Source organism: Plecotus auritus (assembly GCF_963455305.1).
Source record: "Plecotus auritus genome assembly, chromosome: 7".
Lineage (NCBI taxonomy): Eukaryota > Metazoa > Chordata > Mammalia > Chiroptera > Vespertilionidae > Plecotus > Plecotus auritus.
The window spans coordinates 122,729,506-122,750,280 of record NC_137774.1 but is presented as its reverse complement, the minus strand read 5'-3'; the positions used below and the strand labels follow the sequence as shown (position 1 = coordinate 122,750,280).

At 34.7% G+C, this 20,775-nt stretch overlaps 1 protein-coding gene across 8 annotated transcripts in view; it reads right to left on the bottom strand.

Moving 5' to 3' along the window:
- Positions 1 to 20,775, bottom strand: part of ARB2A (ARB2 cotranscriptional regulator A) — a 415,332-nt gene that overhangs the window by 183,693 nt on the left and 210,864 nt on the right. For all 8 annotated transcript variants that reach the window (XM_080678361.1, XM_080678355.1, XM_080678357.1 and 5 more), the window contains one exon: positions 6,104 to 6,223. In XM_080678361.1, the coding sequence (XP_080534487.1) occupies positions 6,104 to 6,223 (120 nt within the window). The remainder of the gene's footprint in view (positions 1 to 6,103; positions 6,224 to 20,775) is intronic.

Here is a 20,775-nt window from a genome sequence, read left to right as displayed (position 1 = left end):
GTATGGAGAGAAATTCTTTCACTTAGGAAAGGGAAATGGCATTAGCAAAGAATGAGAATGAGTATAACCAGTTGGCATTTAGACTCACATTCAACTAACACTGACTTAACTCCTAGTAACCAAGAATTTTCTAATTTAATCCTAAAACTCTGCTATGGGTACTTACAGAAGAAGATACAAATAAGGGATCTGACCTAATTTATCATAATTTGTAGGTATCAGAAATGGAATTCAAACCAGGTCATTTTCTTCCAAATTTCTTGTTTTTATACTACACTGGGCTTGAGATCAGGGATAGAGGAGCAGTGAGATGGAAAAATGGCAGTAAGAAAATTAAACTAGAACTGGAAGTTTTTGTTTGGAAAAATACAGTAAAAAAGAGATAAATCAGATTATTCAGAGGGTCTTAAAGCCACAGAAAGTGCAGATTTCAGAGAAGAAAATCTGGCAAGAGGTGTTGGTTGGTTAGCTATAGAACAAAAGGGAGGAGTTAACATAAACTTTAACAAATTGAGTTATCCTTCTAAAGAGTGGGGCCTCCTGATACATATTAAAAATTATTTAAATAAAAGTTTAAAAAAATCAAGCCTCAGTACTTAGATAACTGTGGAGCTTAACAAAACACATCTGTATATGTAACTCTTTCTCTTTGAATACTCTGAATTGATATCTCATCAATAATAATAGAAGCATAATATGCTAATTAGACCGGACATCCTGAAGGACAACCTTCCGGATGAAGCCATGGATTCTAGGGAAGCCCGGGTCCTGGGTGCCAGAGGGAAGCTGGTGCCAGCAGCCGGGGGAAGGAAGGCCTACTTTTGCACAAATTTCGTGCATCAGGCCTCTAGTTTATTATATTAACCACAATTATTAAATATTCTGTGTGTGCAAACATTTCCCCCAAATATCTATATATCTGCATAATCACTGTTCACTATTTGTTGTGCTTGGATTCTCTTCATACCCACTTTGCTATGCTGCTATCTGTGTGTATAGGGAAGGATATACTATCCCCTCTTTGTTCTCATTCAGCTTTCCAGATCCATTGTCACTAACCAATGAGAATCTGACCCCTTAACATCTCTAATGTGTGCTTCTTCCTTACCACTCCCACTACTTCTATGTTGGTAAAATTTTTCATTGGCTCTTACTTGGACTCCTGAAACTAACTCCTAAATTTAGTGTTATCAATAATCAACCAGGAGATGGTATCTATGCTATATGCAAGGCAGGGATAAAATTGAATAGAGGAGGAAAATAATAATATAACCTCTGGTTCCTCTCTCTAAGGACCATACAGAATAGTTAGCAAAACTAAATTCTTTTCATATAAAATTAGAGAATTAAGATAGCATGCCATACAAGTTGTAATCATCCCTATTCATATCACCTAGGCAGCCAACTTAGAAATTCAAGTTATATTCTAAATGGCAACTTATTTTTAGTAAAATACCTACATTTTAAAGTAGGTTTTTAAGAAGCATTTTGGCCTGAATTACTATACTATTACTGTGGCTCAATTTTTCTTTGGTTTATCCCCCTTCTCCTTAATTCTTGATTGCCAACAGCCCAACTTTTAGCTATTCCCACTGATCACATTAAGTGGATATCCTACCAATATGCAATTTATGTTGTTCTTTGTAGACAAAATGTAAACAATGCCTCTTTAAGGTTATAGTTAGGTGATGTCATTAAAGGTAAAAATTAATTCTCTCAGTCTAAATCCAAATCTTGCCCTAGGCAATTTCAAAAGATCATTTCAGAGTAGACTGAGGTTGAGTGTCCTCATAGAGTTATGTCCAAAAACTAGTCCTCTATCAACTGCTGAAGGTCAGCTTAGGCTGCCTGAAGGCTAGGGAGCCCAGCATGGAACAATAGCAGGAAAACAGAGTTCCCTTCACTCCTTAATTCACATGCAAGTAAGGTGCCAATCAAGTGCTGACAAGCATGGAGAAACCGAAATCAAAGTGGGTAGAGATGCACTTTCAAAAGGAAGTTTTCACACATTTCTAAGTGAGGTTTTTAATGGTGGTTATGTACATACCACTAGTAACATGGAAAAGGAAATAAAAGTAATTATAACAACACTAATTTTTTATCAGCTGAGATGATTCAATAAACTAATGAAATATATTTACTACAATTGTTTCATAAAAATATCAACACTCACTCTGACTAGGAAAAGACATATGAATGCAAATTGATTTATTGAGCACAGCAAACAGGGAAGGGAAGGTGAGCTGAGATTAAAAACTGGTCATTAACTAGGAAAGCTAACAAATTTCCAATTAAAAGAAAATTTTAAGGCTGCTTGATTTTGCCAAACTATCACCTAGGAAGACAAGAGCAAAGGATTCTGAAATGACCAACAATGGAAGCAGTGGAATCACTTCATCAAAGTGGCTGGTAAAAGAGATGATGAAAAAGCTTACAACTGCATTGTTTTTTAATGACAGTTAATTTCCAACAAATGAGATAAAACGTAAACAACTAACATAGACAAAAGTAAACTGCAATATTTGTAGATGTATTTCTGAATGAATTTGGTAAATGCATTCTGATTTTGACAACTAATTCTATCAAACAATTTCTAACACAGAAATGTAAGTCTTCTAAATGATGGTTTAATAACAGTTATTTTATATATTGGCATTATTTTTTTATATTGACATTATTTTAAATACACAGAAAAGATAACATTGGGCAGATATGTTACTTTTAAAAATTGATTATCAATTCATAAAATAAGTAGCTCTTCCCTTTTGCCTCTAATGACTGAATGTTCGAATTGCTTCCAAAGCTATCTTATCAACACCCATTCTTACTGGAATCGCAGAAAGTTTAGAGAATTGGAAACTTGAGCTGTTACCATCTGATAAAAATAAAAGCTGTGAAAGGCATATTTTTAGCATCACTTTTCTCATTATTATAGTAAACTGTACACTGTCTTTATGAGGTTGGACCTGATCACATTCCAAGATTTACTACCATAAAATGAACATTGGTTTTGAAAATAAATCTTGTAACTATAATGTATTCTTCAGGAGAAATTCAATACTTTAAGGCACAATAAAATAATAAATTATGTTCCCAGTTTTCAAAAACAGTAATTAGCAAAATATGAAAGATCTGAAACATTTTTTGTGCTCTAAATTTAGAAGAAATTTATTTTCAGATATATATTAGCAATACATTTAATTTTAAACTATAATTATAAACAATTTAAATTTAGTAAGCCTCAGGATACATTTTAGAATAAGTCCTAACTGGTACCTGCTTTTCAAACAGTAAGCACACTAAATAATTGCATATATTATTGAAGCTGTACTATCTACACAATTTACATTCAAAATACATTTTCTTAAAACTCATGACCTAAACAAAAAGAATGTAAATTTACATAAGAATGGTAGAAAAACAATCTTCATACACTCAAACATGAAGTTACAACTTACGACTATTCCATAAGGAGTGTGTGTGTGTGTGGAGTTTGTTTTAAACTGGAGTACACCTTTATGACACTTTTAAAAAGTCTAACTTTATTGAAATCCAAAGGATTTAATATCTGATATGTATAATACATTATTAAGACAGAGATCTAAACTATAATTCAATGTGTTCAAAATTTACTTCCTTATAAAGTTAATATTAACATTTTAAATCTATGTAATTTTAGATATTACACTTATGTTAAAAAGTACTGAGAGAGTGAATATTTTAACATTTTAAACATCATGACTTTTCCCCTAAGAATATTGGGGAAAATGGGTAATATTATTTAGCTTTAAGCAAAAGTAAAGGGCTGAAAAATATTTCAATATCTTTTTATTGTTTCTTTATCAACGTTGAATTTTAAAAATCCTTTTGAAATTAAGTGGAAACATAATGGCTTTATATATTAATCAACTTTTGTCAAAATTTATGTAAAACTTATCAGTGCACAATATTATGTTTTTTAGAGGAATCCATATCATTAGGCCAGTAACCACTTTTTCTTTAGTTGTCACCATCTAACCCCATTACATACCCCCATCTAAGTTATTTCACAAAAAGTAGCAAATACATGAAGTTGAGATAATCGTCATTAATGTTTAAAAACCTAAACAAGGTATATTCCATTAAATAGACTTCTCAGGCCTGGTGTTGCCTGACAGATATGTGATGTGCCACTGGTTATATTATATTCCTCCTCCCATGCATGCACCTCCTGCCGAGACAGCAGACTACAGAAGCTGACCCTACTGAGACCATCTTGTCTCTCTGACAAAGCTCCTTTTTAACTTCTTACTTACTGGTTACTTCCTGTGATGGAGAAAAACTTTAGCTCAGCTTGTGATAATTTCACAGGCCCTGAGGACCCTGACCCTAAATAGCCTCAAGGTCAGAAGTCAAGTCTTGTTCTGAAACATCTGTGTGCTTTATATTAAAGTGGAACAAAAGTGGAGAAATATTCACCAGTGTGTGACAAGAAGGACAGGCAAAACACGAGTGACACACTGGTCATCTGTTACTCTGGCATCTTAAGTTTATTTTAAAAACTGTCCAAAACTTAGTTAAATTCCAAATATGATGTATAGAAGATTTTTATAAACTGTCTTAAAGTAAAAAAAAAAAAAAAAAAAAAAGAGAGAGAGAGAATTGATGTATTAAGAAGTCTTACAGACTTTCAGACATATTTTATTACTCTGTCAATGAAATATCATGTTTTAAGTCATTTAATGGTGTGCAAAGAAACACAAGCTACATATATGAAAACGTGTGTGTGTGTGTGTGTGTGTGTGTGTGTGTGTGTGTGTGTAGGGTTAAAAGAACTATTTAAAAGAAAACATTCACATTTTAAAAAGTTACCATAACAGTGTGTTAGCTATCTTAATATTTCCATTATATATTAGAATAAATCCAACAGAGATAAAAGTACTTGAAGTCATTTCTAAAAAGTAAAATCAACTGAAGAAATAAACGATTTAATTCATTTCCTGATCTCAAGAGAGCATGAGCATTTGAAAAATTTAGATCAGCAAAATTATTCTCTGGTGTCACTACCAGTTATATCTAAATCATGTGGTAAGCAGTAAGGTGTGGGGAAGTTAAAAAAGCCATGGAAATATATCTAATTTCCATGAAAAGAGAAATACATAGCAAAGTTTAGAAACATAAAAATTAAGACAACCAATGCTGTGCCTGTGTTCAATGTCCACTTGAGGCTACTGGATTTAAAATTATCAAATGGACTTTAATCAAATTAATCACTTTATTGTAGCACTGGTACCTTCCTGTGACGTAAGTGGTTATGGGCGTAAAGGCACAAATGCTTCAGCAGTGTATTTTTAATAATAATTATATCTCATTAATCATTCACATTGATACTTGTAATATTGCAGATAATACAGACAAAATTCAGAAATCTTAATCATTTTTTTCTATCATGTACATATAATCTTAACTCTTAACAATCAGATTATTTTGAAATGCAAATATTTTTGCAGCTAAGTAATAAGTTCCACTTAGAAACAGAATAATAATTTTAATTATGTAGATTCTGACCAAGTGCTAATTTGTAGAGATAAATCAGGTAAAGGTTATCAAAATATCAACCAATGGACACAGACAATAGGGTGCTGAAGGCCTGAAGTGGAGGTGGGGGGGGGGCAGGGAAGGGGCTAGAGGGGGTCAATGGGAGAAATAAGGGGAATGTACAATACTTTCAACAATAAAGGATTATTTAAAAATTAAAAATATTCCCAAATATTCATAGGGTCTCTTGAAAATTTTAACACTTTACAGGTATATATGATATACACATAAGATAGGAAACATAGATATCATAAAATGTATAGAAACTGGGGCTATAATGTAGAAATTAAAAAGTTATAATTAGATAAGGAACAGGCAAAAAGCTTTCTGATTAGTATTTTAAAGTTCTGCCAAAATAAAATAAATAAGAATAGTCTTTTTAAACAGAATAAAATTATTTACTCAAAAGACAGTATTTTCATCCATGATAAAGTGATTTAAAGTAATTATGCCAACAAAAAGGGAATGGAAGGGATAAACCTATAGGAAGTTTGGGGATTAAAACTAGAGTTAAACGTGCACTTACCAGCTCAACAAAAGCAAGTCCTCCATAGCTGTGAGCAACAAAAAATACATTCTCAGCTGCCGACTGGGCTATGAAATGGTCCCACACATAGATCGCATGTTCTTCAGGAGAACCATTTTCCTATTAAAAAACAAAGATCATATATGAAATACTGTATCTTATTACTATCAAAGTCATCAAAAATTAAATTATGTGCTTGCTTATATAGCATAAGAAATAAGATGGTTATGGCTTATTCAAAATAATAACACAAAAGGACTACTTTGAAAATTCAAATTAGAGAATAAATTAGTGTTATACTATTATTAAATATTACTAAACTTAACCACTACTATAAGCTTTTGAAACAAAATATTAAAATAAGCACATTGTTGAGGGAATAGTGCATTCTAGGTATGTCTGAGATATTAAAATATATCTAAGGATGTTCATTGCATAGCAGAATATTATAGTGGTCTTATGATAAAACTGTAACACTAAAAAATTCAGGTATAATTCTATATGTGTACCTGAAAATATTTATATTAAATTATTTGAACTATAAATTTTTAAGTGTCTCTGTAAGCTGAAAATAAGCAGAAATCAGCGACAAATATTTTCTATTTATATCATTTAAAATATACATTAAAAAAGAGATTTTCCATACAATTATTTTTCTAGAACTGGGAAAAATCTAAACATATAAATCCAAAGCCTTTCACATTTTCCTAAATTGTTAAACCTTAAAACATGTATGCATGTTGCTTTAATTCTACAAGTTTTATAATAACTTCATTTTCTTGTGTTTATTTCTATAATTGACACATATTGTGGTAAAACCTGGATAATGTGAAAAAGAAAAAAAACATCTGAAGAGCTAAATAATACTGATTAGAAAACAAACTGCTAAAAACTAAACATCATGAAAATATTTTGTTCAAATATTTCCTGGAAGCTTTAACACCAAAAGGTTAATTCCCTAAGAAGGTCCATATGAATGGTTTCACTTGCCACCTAAAAGCTGTTGTTCCCTAATATCTATCTCTGCCCTAAATTTCTCTCCAGAGCTGCAGACCAAGTCATTTCCTTCTGGATGTCCCAAAGATAATTCACTCAACCAATTCAACACTATGCTAAGAACATCCTCTGTGAATCTATGTCACTGTTTTTGCTCCCCACCTTCAGCTGAATTCTGAGAATCGTATTTTATTTCTCTCTCCCTCAAACTCCACATATAATCAATCATTACAATGCTGTTGATTCTGTCCCCAGTTGTCTCTTAATCCATTCAGTTCCTGCCATTCTCATTTCCCCTGGCTTAATTCAAGCCCTGTCATTTCACACGTTGATGTTGGCAGTGGTCTCCAGCCCAGTTTCCCTGCTTCTAGAATTGGCCATTTAAATGATCCTCTGTCTAGTTCTGTAGTGAGGACAACTTTTCAAAAATACAATATGATCATGTTGCCACATTACTCACTTCCTGTTTAGAGCCCTTCAAAATTTCCTCATTGCCCTCAGAATCAAATTCGAACTCAGTATACATGACATTAAGGCCTTTCATGATCTGGCTTCTACCTTGAACTATGTCTTTTACTATTGTTCTGCAAAACACAATGATCCAAAAGACCCATTTCCCACCATAAGAGACAACAGAGAACAATGGCTGTGTTCCAACTGCAGGAAACAACTTGCTGTAACCTATCTACACCATACTTTTCTTGCCTCTGGACTATTTCCTTTGTTTCCAAAGTGATGCCTGTGCCATGCCCTCACTTCACTCACCCTCTTCACCTACTAACTCCTACTTATCTTCAGAACTCAAATGAGACATCACTTTCTATCAAAAGTCTCCCCAAGGATAGGTAATGTCCCACAATAACATCTTGTGCATGCTCCCATTATTGCACTGAATGATTTCTATTGCTAATTGCTTGCTAGATTAGCAAATTCTTGAGACCAAGAACTGTGTCTTGTTCATTAAATCTTAGGGTAATAAATGAATAATGAAAAAATATTTATCTTCAGGATGATTACTTACAACCTTGTAGTCATATACAGAAATACAAATTGTATTGGGAGAACAGGTCTAAATTCAGACAATCCAGACAAAACCCAGACACCTGGTCTTCATAGTGTTATCTCACAATGAAAGAAATGTATAGGGAATAAAGTCAATAATATTGTGATAACTATGTGTGGTGACAGGTGGGTACTGGAAATATCGAAGAGGGTGGAGACAATTTGTTAAGTATATGATGTACACCTGAAACCAATACAAAATAATACTGAGAGTTAGCTATAATTGAAAAATAAAAAATGCCAAAAACCCTATTTCCAATACCATCACCATCACCCCCCCGCCCCCCAAAAAAGAGAAAGAAATGTAAAAACAAAACAGATAGTTTCTACATGCTATGGCTGGCAGAACTAACACTCTTAAAAACCTGTGATGGTAATAAATATTCTTTTAAAAACCTGTGATGGTAATAAATATTCTTTTATGTATTGACAGAATAAAGACATACAGAGGATTAGATTACTCTGTTCCCATGATACCCTGTGCTGGAAGTGAGTGTGTAAGGACAAGAAGAAGCAAACCATGATCCTGCTCTTTAATGTGTTTGCAATTTCATGAAGGTGTTAAATAAAGATATAAGGGGCAGTAGTATGTGAGAAGTATTACATTCTCTACTCCTGACACCAACTTGAATGGACACATTATAAATCCATATGATCTGACCGCAGTGAGGTTCTCCCTGCTTTCTTCTCACAATCACCAATTCTTCTTTGAGAACCTACCTGTCCCTTCCTTTCCATTCCCACCTCAGTTCGGGTCCTAAGTAGTCTATTTCTTCTAGTCTTTCCCTTTAATCCTGTCTTTCTAGCCTTTCTTCTCACTATTTCCTGCTAGACAAAACTATATCATGGAATGCAGACTGGGTTCTCACAGGTAATGCAACTCAGATAAGACAAAACCTAAAGGCAGAGAGCACTTCCAAGGCAGCATGTTCCATAATCCACATATATAAAGTGATAAAGACTATAAATGCTACTCGGGGTGGCAGCAGAGTGAATGGAAAGGAAGGGATGGAATGAGTCATTGCAACAGAAGAAGTAGCAACACTTTGTGACTCACAGGATATGAGGGAAACTGCCAACCAGGCCCAAATGACCCATCTATGACTAAAGGAGAGCTAAGAACAAACAGTTCTTACCACTGTTCACATATAAAAACTACTGTTTTCAGAGATTAGTATTAAAGCTGATTCTTTTCTATACTCTAGGGAGACAACATCTGTTTAATAATGGCCTGTCAGCAGTAGCAAAAATAAACCTTAAGTATTCATGTGCCCTAAGTACTTAAATATTTTCAGCACCACTCTAAGATCATTACATTATTCATTAGTTTTAGGTTTTAAAAGCACATTTTCTAAAAAGTGAGAACCGATTGAAAAAATGTCTACAATATCCACTTACGGGGTCATCTATAAGTGCAAGTAAATAATTTGGGTCACACTTGACAGCCACTGACCCTACAAAATACAGGGTTGAAATGACAGGTTGCCTTTAGGGCAACACCTTTGGTGAGAGCCTTGTAGCAGTTCCCGTAGCAGCCCACATGGACTTCCAGGATTTATGCCCTTTGGCCATGGGGTGCTAGCTCAGCAATGAGGGAACCAGACTCACCTTGGGCAGATGCATGAGTTATCCTGACTTAAAAGTCTTACACCCCACAGAAGCCAATATCTCTTGCAACAACTCCATAGGCATGGCTTCCCGGGTTCCTGCCTATGTGGAACATGCTCAATTATAAGAATTACTACCCCCAGGGAAGATCAAAGCTATAGTATGTATAGCCTATATCTCCTTCTAAACAATGTTGCCTACCAACCACTCACTCACAGTGGATGGTGCGGTATGCTTCCCAGAACTCCTTTTAGTTATATGGCACTCATTTCCTGAGCTATGGGAGTATTGGCCCTTATTAGCTTTAACTGAGGCACTGACTAGGAACTGTTCTCACCCAAAGAAAGTTCAATTGCCTAAATTAACAGTCCCACTTCTGAGACAACTTATATCCAGTGACTGTTGGTGATGATGTGGATCTATAAGGGCCCTATCTCTTGCCTCAAGGCAAGACATCTCTAAAGAGCCATCCCAGATGCAGAGGTCAGCATAGATTTGGATGAGGCCTTTGTTGTGACTGTATGGCAGGGCAGTTCAGATCCTCCTTCGAAATTCCTTTTTTCCCCTCACTCCCTTACAAGTGCGGATCCCCAGAAAACTCCCCAATGAACTTCCTGCATGCAACTTCAAAATCTGTTACCTGGGAAACCCAATTTAAGACACTATCTTATCAGGTTGCCAGGGACAGAGGTAGAAAGTTAATTGAAGGTCAGATTCTCATCTGACAGATGGAGAATGGATTTTGCCAACCTTTGACACACATCTTACAAGAAATATACAGAAAGTATTCACATTTATTTGCATGTATTATTATCATGCCTGTGTAAAACTACTGCAAAATATTGTTGGCTTACATTTACCTGTCAGCTCTACAATTAGTTATGGTAGGTTAAATTTATTACTGTACTATTTCATTAGTTCTTCTCTTTCCTGCTTTTTCTTTAATCTGCCAAGTCACTTCTCCTTCCTTCTAGAATATAAGGTTTTAAAACCAGATTTGAAGTTAGATACTCTTTCGAATTCAAACTATAAATACAAGGCATTCTACAGGCATTTAATAAATGACTAACGATGCCAGGTCTACTGGAAATGATACTACTGACAAAATACGAAGTGAGTTTCAAAAACCAAGACAAAGAAGTATTTAAACTCCATTTAGGAATCTAGCTTCTAGTAATCTGGAATGTGGCAATGATAGATGCTCAAAGATGTTCATCACTGTCTCACTTTTAAAAGCAAAAATCTGGATAAAGCTTAAATTCCATTAATGCAGAAATAAATATTTAAGTAAATTATAGTTTATCTGCCTAAGGAAATATTATATAGGTATTCAATGAGTTTACAAAGGAAGAAACACAGTTCATCTAATTTTATATATGGTATAATTCACTAAGTGAAAAGGCTTGAAAAAGACTAGAAGTCAAAAATATTAAAAACAGCTGAGCTGCCTATGGATTGTGAGATTATGAATATTTTCTAATTTTAGCTTCTTTACATTTTTCTCAACTCTCCAAAATTCTACAAACTGCATGCTTTTTATAATAAAACAAGTAAACAAAAAAAAATCAAATCCTACTGAATGGTTACTGTTGGCTTCTTAGGGAGAATCAGCATCTGAGCAGCATCTTTGCACCTTCATGTACCAAATTCTAGTATCTGGTCTGAACCCACCGCACATTTCCAAGCAGCATACCAAAAGGGTTGCTACAAATAGGTTTAATACGAGTAAGAATTGCTAGCTAAAAGTTTGATAATAACTGAATAAACAGAAAAGCCAAAAAAAATTAGAAGAGCACAGAGTGAGCAATAGCCCGAGATACCTGTTACTGAGCAATGTAAGAGCGGTACTGCTGTTAAAGCCCAGCGACTGACAAGAACAGTAGTGATCCTGAATCATCAAAGGAAAGTTAATGATGCTATGTGAATTCCATTTTTTTAATTAATTAGTTTTATTCAAAAAATTTTAAAAAGATGATAAAGAACATAAACCTTAGTTATAAAAAACCTGGCTTCCATTATGTGACTATTTCCCCAGGCTTTCACAAAATGATGGCTTTTTACTATTCACAGTGTTTAAGAGAGCCAGATCCCCACATTTTTAAGATGTAACACATTCTGCCAAATATTTACTGCCTCTGACAACAGTTAAGCACAATAACGGTAGCATAGGAATTAATATACCTGGAGTGGTATTTAATATATATTTCTGACATACTACATTACTAAAATCACAGTTTTATAAATGAGGTGATGCTATTCCAAGGTAAATTTGTGTCATTCCAACCCATAGCCCACATTGTGTCCACATCATTATTTATTATATAAACCATAATCCAGCAGGTGTATATTACCAGCAGTGTATTTTAAGACTAAACAGATTTCAACATGAAAGACTTTCTAATATGCCTCAATTACAGAAATGCAAACATACTAAATCTATTCTACAGGTTCTCCATGAATTTCACATTAGAGTTCATTTTGTATTGAGTAACTTCAAGCTAGATGATTTTAGAATATGCAAATGCACAAAGTGCATGAAAAGTAAATACATAAATCCATTAATTAGACTTTGCTGGTGGCAGAATGCATAGGATATTTAAACTGTGGAATTCAGCTGTATTTAGAGTACAGGTTGAATTTCCTGATGTACTCTTGCCATCATTAATCGTTAAATGCCAAATAGAATTGATGCAGTAACCAAAGCCTTATCAACTATGCCAGATTCTACTACCTAGGCATTGCAAGGTCTGCATTTATGATGGACTACCTGAGCTGATAACACATGGAATTATCTAAACAACATTTGCATATTTGCGTAATTATTTTCTAAGGTTAATTAGCTCCTGTAAAGCATTTCGCCCTTTGAGACTGCTTACAGTGACAGGTTCACATATTTTCTGAACCAATGCCAAATCTGACAGATTTTCCTTTGGCTTACCTGTTGCTACAAAGTTCTAAAATAAGTGTGTTCCTATAATACATGCTTTAAACTTATAACTGATTTTAGGCAAGGTAAAATAAAAATGTAATGGTTGTAAAAATGACCAATTTTAAAAATTAAACTTCAAGATTATTTTATTTTACTTCACGTAATTCGTTCTGTAGTTACACTGGTAAGCATTATCTACTAAGAAAACATCTTTATGAATAAGAAAAATCCACTGTTTTTTACTTTAACACATACCTATGTCACTAATTTCAATTGTGTCACATATGTCTCACATACACACCCCACCCCACCTCATCCAATCCCAGTTCAACCACTGAAAATATCATCTGAAGAAACACTAACATAAATATTTACCTTTTATGATAACATTTACAAATAAAAGTTGTTTCATTTAAAAAGCTAAGACTTTTCATTAAGCAAAATATAGCTCGATAAAATCCAAATGGAAGGCAGATATCCAAGAAAGATGAATTTATGAGGATGCAAAAATGTAAGTTACCATCATGCACCCGTAGGTATAAGACGAAATAAAATTTATATTTTTAGGAACTGGCCAGTAGGGTACCCTTCCCGAAGAAATGAAACACAAATACCATATGGCCCTAATTCACAAAGACACACAAGGGAATTTATGCTTCAGCTTTAAGCTTTTAGATTATTCTGCCATTTAAAACTCCTTTGTACATAACAACACAGATATTAGTATAGAAAAAAATATTCATAAGAACACTTGTGGTTAAAATATATTTTATAATGTTACATGAGTTGTAATGTAATTTTAATCCAGTAAAATAATTTGGTTTAAAATTTTCATTTTGGCATATTTGAAATGTGCTATCTTTTACAAAGTGTGTGCATTTGTGTGTAATGATGATGAAAGGATCAGGAGTATATATGAATGCACAAAATCTGATGGTATAGCATACATATAATGAAAACATCTTCAAAAATAAAGAGCCATTATTTGGTCTCTAAGTATTAAATTGAACCATATGAAATTACCCATATTAGACATTTTTTATCTTAAGATGGCAATATCATAACATTCAACTTAAACATAATGAAAATAGATAAAAGAATCTATAAACTAGAGATATCTTAAAACTATAAATTTTCCCTATCTTTTAGGTATCAAAATATTATTGACAGCCATCATCTTGATGATAGATTCAAGGCTACATTACTTGTCAATATGGCTATATTAATAAATTATAAATTATTATGAACAGAACCCATTCATAATGAATATAACTGACATAGGATCAGTATTCAGAACCATATCAAACATATTTGAATTTCAGTTATTTCATGCTTAACATATCCAAAAGTAAACTCTGCATTACTTTTCAACTCCCCACTATCTGTTCTTCCTTCAGTCTTCCTCATCATTATTAAGTGGTACCTCCACCCATTTAGTTGTTCAAGACAAAAATCTAGAAGCACTCACTGACATCTTCCTCTATTTCTTATATTTATCCAACTTACCCTCCCAAATATTTCTGAAATCTATAAACTTCTCTCAATTTCCACTCTTACTATTTCAGACTAAGCTATCACCACTGTACCTTGACTAGGACACTGACCACCTGAACTAGCTACATGCTTTCTCAAATCTTACCATGACTTCATGACATAGATATGCCGAATGTCCCAATTTACAGAGATTCATTTGCAGAAGTCATACTACTTGCCAGATTGCAAGCCAATCTGCCTTGTTTTAGCATCTGAACTTTTATGCTATACTACCTATTCTTTTAAATCATATATGTTAAAATATTGTTAACAAATGGCTGTGATAGTGGGCTGACATAAAACGTTATCTTTTTATCTGTTTGAATATAACGTTTAAACAACACTTAACTATCAAGAAGTCAGTAAAAAATGGATAAGCAAATAATTATGGCCCATTATTTATAGAAATGATGCCAAATGTTTTGTTATTGGACCATAATTCTCACAAACTGGGTGTAACCTGGAATGGAAGGCAGACAGTATAATCTACAATGCAAACATGATAATGCTTCTATAGTATGTACTGAGGCAGGCACAGATCTAAATAATTTATAAATATTAATTCATTTAATCTTGACAACAATCCTATGAAGTAGGTACTATTATTCCCATAATATCTAACAATAATTGTCCTGCCTACACAAAAGTCTCAGCTCCTATAGTGTTCTCCCAAATTGGGGCAAGGAGAACAGACACTAAACATTCATTGGAAACTGTTACCCTCCAAGAAGGAAGAACAATTGTGGACCTGGTGGTTCTCTTCCCTTGAAATCAATGCCAGGAGAGAGGGATTTGGGGGACCTGTGACAACAAGTGCTGTCAGCCATCAACACTTAGAGGAGATGTGGAAATGAGTGCTTCAGTCTTGTGGGGGTGAGGGTTGGAGCTACAGTAAAACCACAACCATTACTAAAAACTGAACAGAATAACATGGAACGTTCAGAGAACAAACTGCTTCATTTCACAAAGAAGATCTATTTTTCATGTGAACCTGGACCATAGTATTTCAGGAGTAGGGAAACTTTTTTCTCCCAAGGGCCATTTGGATACTTATAACATCATTCAAGCGCCATATAGAACCATCAACTTAAAAATCAGTCTGCTATATTTGGTCAAACATTTAATTAACTCACTCCTAATGCCTTGGCAGGGCCAGACCAAATAATCGCGAGGGCCTTATACAGCCCGCAGGCCAGATGTTCCCCACTCCTGAATTTTACATAAGCAACACTCTTAGCCATTTGGTTCATTGCTACAAAGGGCAGGAAACATTGGTTATGCTTACACAGAAGGAAGGATATTAAATATGTTTTAACAAGGCAGTATAAAGTAATTAGGATTACAGAGATGAAACCTGACTACCTAGATTTGAATACTGGCTCTGCTATATACTAGCAATTTTCTTCAGTAAGTTTTTAAATAATTCTTTGCCTGTTCATCTGAACATATGTTGACACTGGGTCATCAAGAAAAGTGTAAATTATTTTTAGTATGTTCTATCTACAAAAGTGAGGCATTACATAGCATATTTTATTTTATTTTTATTTTTTATATATTTTATTGGTTTTTTACAGAGAGGAAGGGAGAGGGATAGAGAGTTAGGCACATGCCCCTGACCGGAATCGAACCTGGGACCCTTCAGTCCACAGGCCAACGCTCTATCCACTGAGCCAAACCGGTTAGGCCTACATAGCATATTTTATAAAAATTTACAGAGGAGGAAGGGAGGCAACCTTCAGGGAAGCAGATATTTCCTGGGGGCTTTGAGGAGCTTAGAATTTTGTGTAGCAGGACAATTATTGTTAGATATCAGTAAATCAAGTGTAAATGTTTATGATTTGATATCCCTGCTTTGTAAGACACATGGTAACCAGATGGAAAGATTATTTACTTACAATTGTCAGAGACAATATTCTCTCTCTCTCTCTCTCTCTCTCTCTCTCTCTCTCTCTCACACACACTCACACACACACACACACACACACACACACACACACACACACACACACACTAGAAGACTTAAGTCCATATCTAGACAGTGTCACTGAATGAGCTATTGGATATTCATGTTCCTCACTTATACATGGAAAGTTAACCTGAGAGACTCTAAAACTATATATATTTTTAAAATAGAGCAAAAACATTGAGAACAATGAGAATCTGAGTTGCTATCCTATAGGGAGGTTGAGCTGAGGAAAAATAAGAAGCCCAGCAAACAGCACATAATAGATGTTTAGTTTCTGTCAGGATATACCACAAAGATGTAACTGAGTTATTTATATACTTGTTATAATTTACTTTGTCATAAACCAACGTCTGAAAACACCTTAAAATATACTAATAAACTTATAATAGTTTAAATGTATTATAATAGTATCTCTATGTATTGTAATAAGACCTAATTCATTCCAACAAATGTGGATATTCTAAATTTGTGAAAAATGAAGACAAGGTAGCACTTCTAGAATTCCTTTATTAGAGGTCTATTTCATCTTATGATTTTAAATCTAGACATTAAGTTTTGGCTTTCAACTGGTATTTTTAAACTATTGCTATTATAGATTTGAATTAGAAATGATTTTACTTCAATAAGACAGATTCCCAGGAATAGGACCGTTGGGTTGAAAGGCTTATGTATTTTTAATTTTATGTTAATACACTGCTGTCTTACATTCCTATCATGCTGTGTGAGAGCAACCTTTTCTTTACATCTGGCCAACAACAGGTATTACAGTCGCTTCAAATTGTTGTTAATTAATAGTTGTAAATATATGTACTTTGATATGCGTTTCCTTATTGATTGAGATGTTAAGAAATTACTAAAAAAACAGGGCTTAGCACAATATGCCTTTTTCATGAAGTTTTGTCTATCTGTGTAGAAGTAAATTTATTGAAATAGTTTAACTTGAAATACCAAACACCTTTTAACTTGTCCCAATTAGTGTAAAGTATCTATTTTAGAATGTTTCTATCCTAAGAAATACATTTTGCATACTGCAAACCTAAATTTCTCACCATCAAAACAATTAAACTGAAAATGGTTGTATTTTATCAGCAGTTCTGATTTTAAAACAAAGGCAAGTATTTTCTTTATTGCATCACAAACCCAAATGCAGAGAACAAATTTACCATGATATTGTTAATATTTCCTATGTATAGCAAACAAATTGTAATTTATTTATAAGCAAAATATAAGAAAAAAATAAGAAAAACAGTCATACTTATTTTTACATATTGAAAATGCTGCATACACTAAAATATAAAATTCTTAATATAAAAATAAGGGCAGGGATGATTTTTGTTATTATTACAGTAATAACAGTGCTAGCATCTATCAAGGGGTTACTACTTAGCTGCTCCTGATAAAGCACTTAACATGTATTAACTCATGCGATCCTCAGAATAACACTATGAGGGAGGTACTATTATGGTTCCCACTGCATTGATAAGGCAGAGAGAGGTTCAGTACTTTGTTTAAGTTCAAACAGCGAATAAGTGCAATGCCAGATTAGAGCACAGGAAGTTTGAATTGTGAATTCCTACTTTTAACTCGTGAGTTACCCTAACTCTCCCTCCGATCTTCTATTCTCCATAGTGCCTTGCAAATTGATTTGTACAACAGCTTTCAGTTTAACTTGCACATAAATGCTTTAGAAGAAATGTAATTTAAAACAGTCTGAATAGTTTTCCATAAGAATTGAAGGACAGTCATTTAACTTCTATTTGCAACATGATGAAATCATTGAAACTAAATTACCAAATTGGAAAAAAAAAGAGATCAATTAGTATGCCCAATCAAGAAATTCTAAACTTTTTAGCTTGCTTCCTCTTTGGAGACTAAGTAATATTTCCTTGTTCTCTCTGGCATCACTAATCAAACCACATACACTTTCTCTGGAGAATATGTAATTTTTTGAGACTAAATCCACAAGTGACAATTCTACAAATTGGAGCGACATCATGTAATAAAGTATGACTATCAGATTATTAACACATAAAATTTTAAACTGAAAAGATGAATGATAAAGTAAAAACTGTAGTCATTTGAGTAAACTAGGGAATCTCAATTTAGAATCACAGAACAAAAGGCTTCGACAAATTCTTATAGACTATAAATATTATCCAGGCTAGACTGTCACCTGGTGACATTGCTGGCATCTAACTCCTCTAACAGTATTTGGAAGTGCATTGTTTCAAATCAATAACTAATTAACAAAGTACAAAAGAAGTTGCACTGTTTCCTTAGCTCCTTGTTAAAAATGGCTTTTGGCAGCATATGGGCAGAAAGGTCGCTTTTATGACATCTCCAGGAGCCTTTCAACACCCTGCCTCTGTCAGATTAAATTACTTTTAGCAATTGTCATAACTTAAAACAGAAGCACATTTGTTACAGCAGGCTGTCATAATGACATGGTGAGTAGTTGTTTTGATATGAATTTCTTCCACTGACCTCCTATCATATCTTAATGTTTGTGGTTGACCTAACTGGAAGATTGGGAGCACGTCTTAACTCAGAAAGCACAGGCCAAACCTTGGGGGTCTTGGGACAAGACACCAACAAATAATTGAAAAAAACAATTTCCACAGATACTTTGAAAAGCAGAGGCTATAAAACAAAGGAATGTGTAACTTGGAAATTAAATTTAAGACAAAATTATTCTTAACACAAAAATACATCTTATCCATCTGCATTCATAGCTGTCAGGTTTACAATGATGACACACCTAGATGCATGCATCTGATAATGAAATATATTATTTTATTATTAAAACTAACTTTCTTTTTTCACTGTATTGTACAACTGAAACTAATATGATGCTCTATGTCAATTATACTTTAATTAAAAAAACAAAATTTCTTGCAAAAAATACAGAATATAAGAAAAGTTAAATTTTCTATTGTGTTCATAAACATGGGTTATGGAATTACCATCATATTGAACCAAAGGATACATGTAAAAATAAGATACTATAGGACATATTAAAAAATTTTAAAATGTAAATCTTAGTAAATAAGAGATATATGTCTTTATTGGACAAATAGGCTCTAATGTTTAAAACATCATAACTTTATAAAATTAATTACTAATAACTTCTAATCAAGTAATATTCTTTCTAAGTCTGTATTAGAATAGAAGAAAGCACTCATAATTTAGGATTATAACCTATACTAATAAAAGCCTACGTGGCCCTCGCACCCTTGCGTCATCACAAGATGGCTGCCCCCACGTTGTCACAAGATGGCTGCCACAAGATGTCCGCCCCCATGTCATCACAAGATGGCCACCACAAGATGGCCGGCAGGAGAGAGCAGCTGGGGGTGAACAGGCCAGCAGGGGAGGGCAGTTGGGGGTGACCGGGCTGGCAGGGGAGGGCAATTGGAGGCAACTGGGTTGGCAGGGGTGGGCAGTTGGGGGTGACCGGGCCGGCAGGGGAGGGCAGTTGGGGGTGACTGAGTCAGCAGGAGAGGGCAGTTGGGGGCGACCGGGTCAGCAGGGGAGGGCAGTAGGGGGCGACCACGCTGGCAGGGGAGGGCAGTTGGGGGCGACTGGGCTGGCAGGGGAGGGCAGTTGGGGGCGATCGAGCCAGCAGAGGAGCAGGCAGGCATCAATCAGGCCGGCAGGGGAGCAGTTAAGGGGCGATCAGGCTGGCAGTCAGAGGCGGTTAGGGGCAATCAGGCAGGCAGGCACGTGAGCAGTTAGGAGCCAGCAGTCCCCTGAGGGGTCCCAGATTGGAGGAGGGTGCAGGCTAGGCTGAGGGACACCCACCCCCAGTGCATGAATTTTGTGCACCGGGCCTCTAGTCTATATATATATATATACAAAAGCCTAAGCAACCGTTTGACCATTTGACCGGTAGCTATGATACACACTGACCACCAGGGGGCAGATGCTCCACACACAGGCATGGAAACATGGAACAGAATGATGAATCTCAGAGGGAAGGGAGGAGGGGAGAGAGTGGGAAGAGATTAACCAAAGATCTTATATGCATATTAGAGGCCTGGTGCATGGATTCATGCACCGGTGGGTCCCTCGGCCTGGCTTGCGGGGATTGGGCCGAAACTGGGCCTGTTGGCTCTCGCAATCTGGGACCCCTTGGGGGATATCAGAGAGCTGGTTTCGGCCCGATCCCTGCAGGCCAGGCTGAGGGACCCCACCAGTGCATGAATCCATGCACCGGGCCTCTAGTACTTATATAAATCCAGTAATAGGTAAGATACCATTTTGAACTGTGATTGACATATGCAAATTTTTGTTCCAAAGGTAAAATATTTTTGTATTTTATTTTTTCCTATTGCTATAAATCTACTACTTTTTTTTTTTTTTTTTTTTTTGCTATTTTAAAATTTAAGAAAACTTCAAAGAAGATGAAAAAAATACTAGGTGAAAACAAAGCCAGCACAAAAGGACAAAGAAAATGAAAAGGCATGACATTTTCAAGAAATCCTAACCCCATGAAAACAGTGATAAGAGCAGCTAACGTTTTTCATGGGCTTACTCTGAATTAGATATTGTACTAAATGCTTAATATGTTCTAATTCA